General features: G+C 31.3%; 1 protein-coding gene and 1 long non-coding RNA gene across 15 annotated transcripts; both read right to left on the bottom strand.

Annotated features, from left to right (window-relative positions):
• Positions 1 to 497: 497 nt before the first annotated feature.
• Positions 498 to 5,904, bottom strand: LOC111878099 (G-type lectin S-receptor-like serine/threonine-protein kinase At4g27290). 4 transcript variants are annotated; one of them, XM_023874615.3, is made up of 9 exons: positions 5,563 to 5,904; positions 4,312 to 4,390; positions 2,688 to 4,033; positions 2,425 to 2,553; positions 2,160 to 2,320; positions 1,879 to 2,089; positions 1,562 to 1,799; positions 1,336 to 1,486; positions 498 to 1,156 (listed from the first exon to the last, which is right to left on the bottom strand). In XM_023874615.3, exons 3-9 carry the CDS (start codon positions 3,949 to 3,951, stop codon positions 845 to 847), a joined length of 2,466 nt encoding a protein of 821 aa, XP_023730383.2. In that variant the 5' UTR covers positions 3,952 to 4,033; positions 4,312 to 4,390; positions 5,563 to 5,904; the 3' UTR covers positions 498 to 844. The 4 variants fall into 4 exon arrangements, with proteins under 4 accessions (XP_023730383.2, XP_052620090.1, XP_052620092.1 ...); XM_052764130.1 differs by having other exon boundaries at positions 4,312 to 4,384; XM_052764132.1 differs by lacking the exons at positions 4,312 to 4,390; positions 5,563 to 5,904 and having other exon boundaries at positions 502 to 1,156; positions 2,688 to 3,656; positions 3,761 to 3,898.
• A 1,124-nt stretch (positions 5,905 to 7,028) lies between these two features.
• On the bottom strand, positions 7,029 to 9,448 carry LOC111878103 (uncharacterized). Of its 11 annotated transcripts, none has more exons than XR_006192120.1 (6): positions 9,013 to 9,448; positions 8,081 to 8,822; positions 7,952 to 8,007; positions 7,784 to 7,860; positions 7,295 to 7,378; positions 7,029 to 7,204 (listed from the first exon to the last, which is right to left on the bottom strand). It is a non-coding gene; the product is annotated as an uncharacterized LOC111878103 (long non-coding RNA). The 11 variants fall into 11 exon arrangements; XR_006192117.1 differs by having other exon boundaries at positions 7,952 to 8,116; positions 8,186 to 8,822; XR_006192116.1 differs by having other exon boundaries at positions 8,186 to 8,822.
• Positions 9,449 to 11,552: the final 2,104 nt, after the last annotated feature.

The following is an 11,552-nucleotide window of genomic DNA, read 5'->3' as shown; positions in this document are numbered from 1 at the left end:
AATATTATTTATTCGGCTTTGCTTTTAAAAAGGCACTTTATTTATTTATTTATTTTTATTTTTGTAGTCTAGACCTGTTAGTTATATCAATATTCTATTTTTTTAACCTGGTTTTAGAGTTTAAGATAATGACTAAGCATAACTAACCTGTCAAAAGTCTCCACGTGAACATCCAGTTGGCTTTTCTTAAAGTTAGTTCTTACTTTTTTTAAAATCTAAAACAAAAGGATTTCATATATTAATTAATAAATTATTTGATTTCCAATTGAAATATTTCTCACCACCAATTTAAACTAAAATCAACTTTTATTTATTTATTTATTTTTCATATTTGAAATCTTTCTCACCTCTACCAATTTGGTAAAGATTTTCCCAAAACCTAGCACCATTTCTCAGAGTTTTAAAATTAAGGGAAGGGAATGAAAATGAAAGCAAAAGAAAGGGACGGAATCATAGAGGACAATGAAATAACTAGTTGTGTGCTAGGGTTGGAAGGGAAGGAAATTTTACATGGATCGACACCAACTATGCAAAAATTTGAAACTACATAAATAATATTAATATAAAATAAAAAAGACAATTACATTAATGGTTCCTATGTTTGGCAAAACGTATTAGGTTTGGTCTTTATGAAGAATTTCTTGCATAGATGGTCCTTAAATAAATACAGCTCCAATTAATGTACCAAAATAAAAACTAATTTCATAAAGTTTCGAGGCGAAAAGGAAGTACAATTCAACAATTCAGCTGTTAAATTGTACTTTATATTTTACATACGTTTACTAGCATAACTGTCATTGCATATTATATATATATATATATATATATATATATATATATATAGTCAACGAGCATGTACTAGTGTAATGGTGATTGCAGTAGTTGAGGAGGGTGCACGAGTGGTAGATGACATGTCATCTTGAGGCTGAGGGAGATGCTCCGTGTAGAAGAAACCAGGCTGCTTGGGTTGTGGCAGTTGACTATCACTACTGAGCATCACCGCCACTGAAGACATGCTCGGCCGATCTTCCGGATTTCTTTGAACGCACAACAAAGCAACTTCAATTGATCTCAACACTTGATATAAATGCCACGACTCGCTTAAATTCTCATCAATTAGCTCCACCGACCTGCCCTCTTGATAAAGTATCCATGCCTACAACCAACAATAATTATAAAAAAAAAAAAAAAAAAAAAAAAATCTTCAGCCCATTAAGTGAATAAAGTTATTCTATCTAGATTAAGTCAAAAATAGACAACCACATATAGTTGTCTGGATTAAGTGCTTAACCCATTCAACCCATTAAGTGAAGAAAGTTAGAAGAGTTCGCTTACATGGCCGAGAAGGTTATGATGGTGGTCATGGTGAAAGAATCCTCTGTTTTTCTTTCCGGTAACAATCTCCAACACCAAAACACCAAAACTAAATACGTCTGATTTTACCGAGAAAAGTCCGTCCACTGCATACTCCGGAGACATGTAACCGCTACAAAATGAAAATAAAAATATATAATAAATAAATAAAATAAATAAATAAGAAAATTACGGGAGAGATGCGTACTAAGTTCCAACCACTTTCATGGTATTTGCTTGTATCTCGTTTCCTATAAAGCTTCTTGCCATTCCAAAATCGGATATTTTTGGAATCATATGAAAATCAAGCAAAATATTGCTTGCTTTGAGATCTCTATGAATAATTCTTAATCTTGAATCTTCGTGAAGATACTGCAACCCTCGAGCTATTCCATTCATAATGTTGAACCGCTCTGCCCAATCAAGTAACTTTCTTCGGCTTTCATCTGTATTTAATAAACCAATTAATTATTTAATCTATATTAAAAGTTGATTGCAGTATTATAAAAAGGAAAAGAAACAAACCGAATATGAAGTAATCAAGGCTTTTATTGGGCATGTATTCATAGATCAACATCTTTTCGTCTCCTTGAATGCAACATCCAAGAAGCCTCACAAGATTTCTATGTTGAAGTTTAGATATGCAAATAACTTCATTTTTGAATTCATCAAGCCCTTGATTTGATGTCTTTGAGAGTCGCTTCACAGCCACTTCTTTTCCATCCGGAAGAACACCCTGAGTTGTTGTATATATGTGAAAAATATTAGAAGGAAAAATTATGCAATTGGTTGAATAAATAGCTAACCTTGTAAACAGGTCCATAGCCACCTTCTCCAAGCTTATTATCAAATGAAAAATTATGTGTGGCTTTTGCTATTTCTGATAGATTAAGCAATGGCAACTCGAGATCATCCTTCTGGCTTTCATTTTTGTAAAGTTGATCAGTATCCTTTCCCATCCTTTCATCTAAAATAATACAACACTGATTTAATAATAACATTTTCTTCATAATCATAAGTCATAACAACCCTTTTTGTTATTTTTTTTACTATAAGCTTGATATTTCTTACCTTCACCCTTTGGCACTGAATTTTTCATCAATTCTCTCCAAATAAATAAAATCAAGCCCAAAATGATCGACAACCCACCAACTAATGCCATGATTAATGGAATTACTTTCTCCTTCTTCTTACGAGAACCTGAAACACCTTTCAACCAATCAGAATATATATATATATATATATATATATATATATATATATATATATATATATATATATATATATATATATATATAAATTGTAGTGCATATTGCATAATCATATAATGTTACCTAATTCAGAAAAGGCTACCCTGATATAGACTTCAAAAGTATAAGATGGAGCTTCTTGAATATCAACCAAATCACCCATCCAAATCATACACCCGAATCCTTTTTTAAATATATTTGCATACGCCATACACGAACAATTTTTCACACATAACTTCTCACATTCCACAAGTGTCAAATTCCCATAAAACAATGAATTTTGTGGGTCAGGTAATTTAACATTTTGATGTTTTATAAACCCATCAGTCTTGCAATCCAAAGGTTTCCTCCTCACACAACCCTTTGACCAATTATCTCCATTCCATTCATTTTGATACTTTGGCACAAATTTATCCAAACACCCACATTTTGGGAAGCTATCAGTGTTACAACTACCAGAAGCACCACATGCCATATCACAACCATCTGGTGTTGGTTTAGAAAAGTAAACAACCCAATTGTTGACTTGGTCAGACCACACCCAACGTTGCAAAACACCTGATCGATTCATGGTCAACCTTGATATCATGGATGAGTTTATCATTTTGTAAGTAAAAAACACTTGTTTTTGATTAAAAACCATATCAAACTTGTAAATAGCATTCTGTGGTAGGACTGAAATCCCACCGAAATCAATTCCATTCCAGGGTTCACTTCGGTATAACAGAATCTGTCCTTTTTTAATAACTTGATGTGGGTACCCATGAAGATCACATCCATATGTATAATCTCCTTTAGAAGGATCATCATCACTTTTCCATGATGTGATATAATTCTCATGCCCAGTTACCAAGTCTTTCCCAATCTTCATTTCAGGTAGAAAGGTATCACTCGGATAATCAAAACTTTGCCAGATGACATCATTCATATCTCTCACAACAAGATTCCCAGAATCTAAAAGCTGTGCGATTGGATTGTTTGTTGTTCTTGAGGTGTTATCAGAAGACCAGATGATTGTGTTCTTATCATTTAGAATGCTAAGAATGCCTGAATCTGTCAACTTGAACATGCCTGATTTGTTAGTAAGAGGGGTATCTCTATTGGCTACCCAAACCACAGTTTTTGGTGGTATATTTTTATACCATATACCGATATACCTGTTCTTTGAATTCATGGGGCTGAAGAATCCTATTTCAAAGATTCCACCAGAGGAAACTATGGTGTTTCTGTTTCCATCCTTCAATGGAATAGCTGAAGTGAAAGTGTCACTCCAACCACAAGCAATTTGAATGGAAAGTGAAAGGTACATGATAAACAAAAAGAACCCTTTTCCATCTACTAATCCCATCTTTAGGAACTATGGAATCAAGTCAATAAGTCAGTCCTTACTCCTTCCCATTTTGAGGGCCCAAAACTTTTTGCATAGGAAGCTGCATTTTCAAATAAAAGAAACTAATCAAGCACATATCACTTTCTTGTTTATTCCAAATCAAGCTGATCATAAAAAAGATTTGTAAAAAAATGAAGTTACGTAAGATGAATTGATGTAGACTAGCATTGAGAAGCTATATAAAATGAACTGTAGCTATTTGCATATAAGAAAAAGATGAGCCTATTTGATGTTAAAGTTAAGGGAATGGCTCTAAAACTTGGAGAATAGAAACTATCAAGAATAACAAACAAAGCATGTCATATAACTTTCTAGTACCTGTCTAGATGATGAGAATGAGACACCAATACCAACTGCAGAAAACATGATCTCTGCTTCAATCTCTTCATTGCTGAAACTAATCAAGGTACTATATTATGTTGAATAAACATCTTTTATAGATAAGCATCAAGCTGATCATAAAAGACAGATATAGGAAAGAAGTATGTTATGTCCCCTCAGCCCCACAAATATTGGAAACTAATGCTAGCTTGATGAATGTAATTAATGATAAAGGAGATATGGGGAATCTTGATCCAAGTAAGTTGGTTTTTGGGTCATGGATCGGATATTCGGATCCACGTCCACCCGTAGTGAGTGCCACTTGGATCCAAGTAATGGGTCAAGTAATTGCTTTTATGGTAGTTTGAGTGTTTATTTATGCTAATTTACATGTTCTAAGTGAGGCAAAAGCAAGAGTGATTACAAAAGTTCATTCCAAATTTTCTATAATTAGTGGCTTTTCCTATTTAGGATAAGAGAAATGACATGTACAACTATTACATTTTGCATTTAACAACAAGTTCAAGAAAGGTACTGTTTTTTCCCCTTAATTGCTATCTGGATGATGCGTTGTCTTGATAAGTGATATTTAAAAAATATTTAAGAGATTGACAGCTCACTAGGATATAAAAAATAAGTTCAAGTTTGTAAACAGTTATGAAAGTTATTCTTTCTGCATTTAGGAGACCTTTGCCAGATTAAGTCTTGTCTCCGTCAAGTAAAAAAACAGCACCTACTTCTGTTACGATTTTCACAGTTAATATATGAGTTACTTCATGTTGATTCAACCAAAGATAGGGGGATTGAATTATTATTGGTTGAAGTCAAAAAGGTGTTCCTTGATTAACGAGTATCTCTAGGATGATGTGGAATGTTCTTGGATGAAGATTGGGGATATTTTAATGTATGGATTTTGTGAGTTACATAAAAGGAAGCAGCCGAATTGGAATTTAAGTTATAAAGAATGGACAAGGATGACAGCATATACGTCAAAGGAGATTAAAGTCTGAATCCATTATATCCTTTTAGGAAGAATAAGAGCAAAAGGCTTTCAAATTTCTTCTTTCACCATAATTCAAGAGCTAAAATGATCAAATATATACAGTCACTTGAACTAGAACTATATTAGGTTTTTAAAAATTCAAAATCCATAATGAACCGTGGCGACTCTCAATTCGAACTACGTTTTATTCCAGATGAGTTGATGAACGGTGAAATTGTAAAACATTAAGCAGCAGTTAAGCGTACCAAAGAACGTGAGTTTGAGTTCGTAATCGAGGAAAGATATGACGAGAATCGGTCTTGGCGCGATGCTTCCTCCATGGAACTGGGAATTCCATCTTCCTAAGCTTTGATCTGAAATTGGGAGTCCCGTTCATCATGTTCAACGCAAGCATTTGCATCAATTATCGTGTGCATATGAAATCCCAAAGATCAAATTGAGAGAACTTTGAAGTTTGAGCATAAAGAGTGGACGTTGGACAAAAAAACCTATAAGGGAGGACGGCATCATAAGTGGGCTCAAGGTTGGTGCCGGCGGTACCAAAGGGGACGATACCGTTGCCGGCGGGTTATGATAACTTGTGAGACTTTTATTATTAGGTGAGCGGGTTCACTAACCCGTTAATTGAATTGCCATTAATCTTTTTTTTTTTTTTTTTTTTTTTTGGGTTTTCATACTCTCTGTACACCAAAATATATATATATATATATATATATATATATATATATATATATATATATATATATATATATATATATATATATATATATATATATATATACTAGCCGTTTACCCGCGCAAAGCGACGGCGACAAATAAATTCTTTTGGCTATTAGATCCATTTGGTACCTAATTAGATGCATCCGAAACTTATATATCATACTTAATTTTAGATTATCAAATAAGTTTTTATGATTTTGTTCGAGGATTAGTTATTCAATCTGAAGAATTTAAATTTATTACGGTTTTCGAAAAACACATTTGAATAAAATGAATTTATAAAAGCCGATCCAGTAACTAAAAATGACAATCTTTTCCGATTTCCTGGTTAACCAAATTGATGTTTTTCCGTTTCTATTGCAGTTTATGTGTTTTCCTTTTGACAGTTAACTAGAAAGCTGATTTAGTTTACTTTATTTAAAAAAAAAAAAAAAAAAAAGATGTTCAGGTGTAGACTTTATAGTTAATAACCGATTATTATTAAAAAAAATTGAATTTTAATTAATCATTTTCATATTTATTTTCTATAACTTAAAATTTCCATTATGTCCACTTTTCTTCATAAATGTATGAGTTGTTAATACAAATTATATGCCATTTGCAGTTCATTATAATTTCTCTTAAAATAACTAATTTTGAAAGAGGAACCTTTATGATTTCATTCAAATACAACTTTACCATATTGATATTTTTAATTTTGTCTTAAGTCATTTTGTTAATACACTTTTATCCATATCACATTCCATGTGTGAAGAACAATTTTCAACTTTTAGTCAACAGGTTTGCTATTTTACATTTATGTCAAATCTCATGCAACATCCCACATAAATAGACACAAATGCATATGTACATATGTTTTAAAATCTAAAAAATAATGATGCTTTGCGACACACAAAGTATCATAAACATTTGAACTTTTGATTACTTCAGTAATCTTTAATTAAGCATTCAAGGTTTCAAACCAAAGTATGATGTTATAAAAACAAATCAATAAGCAATAATCTTTAATTAAGCATTCAAGGTTTCAAACCAAAGTATGATGTTATAAAAAAATCAATAAAAGTAAGATGCTATGAAATAACAAATAAACAATTTGTAATCAGACATTATTTGACAGCCACTGAAAGAGAGATTGTTTTTTAGCCTCTATCACTCGAAAGTAGGATGCTATAAGAAACAAAACAATAATAATAAGTGTGTAGCTATTTTTGAGTTGTTGTCATTAAAAGATATATTGATTTTTGAGTAGTTGTCAACCTCGGTTTCGCCTTGAATTCCGCCTCTATGAAGAGCAACAACATTAAACTCTGTCACAAATTAGGAAACTTCACGACACCTTTTCTACATGCACGATAAAAGCTAAAATGGTGAGCCACATACATTAAAAATACTATTTCTTGCTTTCACGCTACCATCCTTTGTTTAAACATGTTTGTGATGATAATCTCTATGAAATCAATCACATATTAATTATAATCAACTCAAAATCAAATGAAAACATTATTGACTTATAAACCTTCATAATTATTGAAATGTTCAAATAGCCTCATTAGTCCCCTGTAGTCTGTAGATATAAGCAAGTCAACTTGTCTTTTTTACTTGATATCAACAATTTACAAGTTTATTTTCACTTATTTTGGTAAATTTTATTCAAAAAATAAAGACAAAATCATAGATATATGACTCAATGATAGTATTTAAAAAAAAATTAAAGAATATTATGGCTATAAGGGAACAAATACATACCTTAGAAGGATCAAGCCCTAAAAAATCAGCCAGAGTAGCTGGGCTTGTCCACTCAATTGATGCACATTGACAGGACACTATGGAAGAATCAAAATGGACCAAACAATAATTTAGAAAGGTAATAAAATAAATAACTAAACTAAAAACTACGAACTAAAAAAATGATACCTTTGTTACCAACACAACCACAAAAATTAATCAAAGAAATAATTAGTTTGCATCACCTGCATCATAAGTTGGAGGTAATAAGTTTAAGATAATAAAAATGTATTATAAAATGATTAACAATTAGTTTACCGTTTACATAGCAACCTAGTTTACCCTTTACATCACCTGCATCTCGTATTGTTTTAAGATAAAGGAAACAACAATTGCAAAATTGATTATAAATTTAAATCGAACCTGGGAAAGCTGATAACCACAATGATAAAGTAAGTACAAAATCAAAGCCGGTGGTCGATTTGAACCATTCCTGCACTGGACTGAAAAAAAAAAACAAAATAATACCGATTTTCATTACGAGCACACAAAAAGGGTAAAAAAAATCAAGCAAAAAAGTGACAAACAAATGTACATAAACATAATCTACAACATGTTTGAACTTGATACCAAACTCTTCATTTATTTGTTTCATTTGCAGATTTCTTGATAAGAAAGATCTCAAAAGGGGGCATAACGAAGTTGAGAAACTCTAGCAGGTGACCAACATTGGGTTTATTGAGTGGTGGTACCAGTAGATACGATAAACTAATGTTTCTTTTAGTACCAGACCTTTTATTGTTTTGATCCTCAGGCAAAAGATTTTAAGTGGCGGGTGCAGAGATAGAGGAGAGTGTTGGTGAGGGTGATGACGGTTGGCTTCAAGGATTTTGGAGAGGCTTTACACACAAAAAGAGACCCTGGTGGTGGAGAAGTGATGCATATCTATCTTCTTTTCTGTTCTTCAAGAGGATCAACACTTGAAGCACAATTAAACCTAGAGAGTCTAGCCTTCCACTTCCCATCATCCATAGTGGGTGTTGCTTTTGTGATCCTAAATCTGAAAAATACAGCATACAATCGTCATTAATGAGGAAATAACAATGATCGTAGAGAAAAAGAATAGCTTTTCAATATCTTTATAAACTAATACTTGATGATATAACTTCAATAACGGCGGTGACCAACACCTGAAACACAAAAAAGATCTAGATGGATTAAAAGTTAAAAACACAAATCAAACACCATACCAGGTGGTCACTCGACATCTAAGGTGCGTAGAGGATGGCGGCGGCGTTGAGCAAAGCAGATGACCGGTTGATTTTGTAGAGATATAAAGAGATGATAGTTGATTTCTTGGGGAGAAAAAGAGAAGATGGTGAATGATTTCAGCATACTTCTGGTAGAAACAAAAGGTGGATATGGCGATGCTGGTCGTGAATGGTTTCTCGTTTGTGCTTGTGATCAGATATGGTTAAAAGAGGCGGCGAAGGTAATGCTAGGAGGTGGTGTTGATGGGGAAGGGGGTATATAGGTTTGACCAGAGAAAAAGCAAAGGAATGGTGAGACTGTAGGGTTTTGTGAGAGGAGCGTGGTCTCAAGAATGAGAGATGACTCGTTTAGATTTATGTTTTAACTTTGATTGATTCAAACTTTCCTAAAAAACAGAGGAAAAGCATACTCATATATGAGGAGAGTGATTAATACGAAAGAATTTCTTTTATATATATATATATATATATATATATATATATATATATATATATATATATATATATATATATATATATATATATATATATATATATATATATATATATATATATATATATATATATATATATATATATCAAGGCCGGCTCTATATGTATACAAATTAAGCAAGGGCTTAGGCCCCATTTATAAAGGGCCCTTAACCCAAAAGTCCATTAATTAAATTTTGCTGCTGATTTCGGATTCTCCCATCCCACGCACGATTGAAATTGAGAAACTCTTTTGCCAACTTTTATGTCGACCGACTATTCTTCTTCTCGTCTTCTCCATTCTTCTTTTTCCTGGTGCCTCTCTGAACTCTTAACTGTGATCATTTGGATCGTTAAAAAAAAATCAAAAAATCGATTCTTGATTGTTCAAAAGATCGATTGCCATCACTTTATCAATGAGTCTAAAGTCACAAGTCTGAACATCGATTCAAAATCAAACGATATTCTTCATCCTTTCCGATTCTTTGATTCTCTCAATTTAAAAATCAAACTCAATTGATGATTCTTCTTTTTTGATTAGACTATCTATTAAGGTTAATATTTAATAGGACTTATTTTTTTTAATCTTCACTCTGTGAAGTTTGATTTTGGAATCAAGTTTGGATTTTGGATATTGGAATCAAACAATCATGCTTGGAGTTTGGCTATTGGAAGGTACGATTGTGGTTGGAACGAATTTCAGTTTTACAATTCTATATTTCCATTTCAGTTTTCTCAAGGAGTCAAGCCCTCAAGGTCAAGGTTGTTGTTAAGAACTCACTTTGTCAAACAGATAAAATAGGTATTTTCAATATATAAATCTGTAATCCATTACTATTTACTTTCAGTTTACTTTTTATTGTCTTGATGATAGTTATTGTTAATTAAATTATCAATAATCACAAAAAAAGATTAGTTATTTTGTCAATTGAAAAAGATTTAGTAAATGAAATTGATTATGAAATTTTCATTAGAGAATTTGAATCTAAAAAGACTAGTTAATGGCAAAGGGCCCCATATTTCTGGTCCGCTTAGAGCCTTCAACCTGGTTGAGCCGCCCCTGATATATATATATATATATATATATATATATATATATATATATATATATATATATATATATATATATATATATATATATATATATATATATATATATATATATATATTAGTTTATAACCCGTGGGAACCACGGTTATAAAATTAATCAAACTTTTATAATAAAAACTCAAAATTATTAATAAGTTATTTTAAATAAATTATTAATTTAAGAGATATTTTTTATTAGTTATGTAGAATTATAATCATTGATTCAAATAAATATATAAAATTAATTTTTAATATATATTAGATTTTTTTTTATTTGTGAATTAATGAAAACAATAATTTAAATTTTAAAATTTTAAATTTAAAATAGAATCACATTAATGAGGAGGTCTAATAAATTTATAATGGAAAACTAATAGATTGACAAGTGGCAACACATTAATTAAAATGTCTAATATGGTGACACATGACAAAAGAACTACTCTTTTATTAGTATATATATATATATACACACACACACACACACACACACTAGGTTACAACCCGTGGAAACCACGAGTAAAAGTTTTATAAAATTTTATTAAATTAATAAGATTTAGCCATGTCATTTTTATTGGATCCATGTCATATTTTAAATAGTTTAACATTGTACTTTGGTGTTTAAGCCATATAATTTTCAAATCTGGCTTGAAATGACAGCATGATCTAAGGGAAGCTCAAATATAAATATAGCAACAAATTTGAAAACATAATGTACCCTTTTTCAAAATTGTTGTATAATTTGAAATAAAAGTATATTTCTATTTTGGACCTAACATAACGTGCGGAGGAAATGAAAATACAATATTATTATGTGAAATAGTTGTAGCTTTATTGGTAAAAATGAAGTACATTGCTGGCAAAATACCAAAATTAAGCTTACAAGTAAAGAGTATATAGCATTTCCATATATATTTAGTAAGTGCTTTGCTAACTTATACACCCTGTACAAGGTAAGATGA

This window comes from Lactuca sativa, chromosome 5 (assembly GCF_002870075.4).
Source record: "Lactuca sativa cultivar Salinas chromosome 5, Lsat_Salinas_v11, whole genome shotgun sequence".
In the NCBI taxonomy this organism is placed as follows: Eukaryota; Viridiplantae; Streptophyta; class Magnoliopsida; order Asterales; family Asteraceae; genus Lactuca; species Lactuca sativa.
This window is presented reverse-complemented; position numbering and strand designations above follow the sequence as displayed.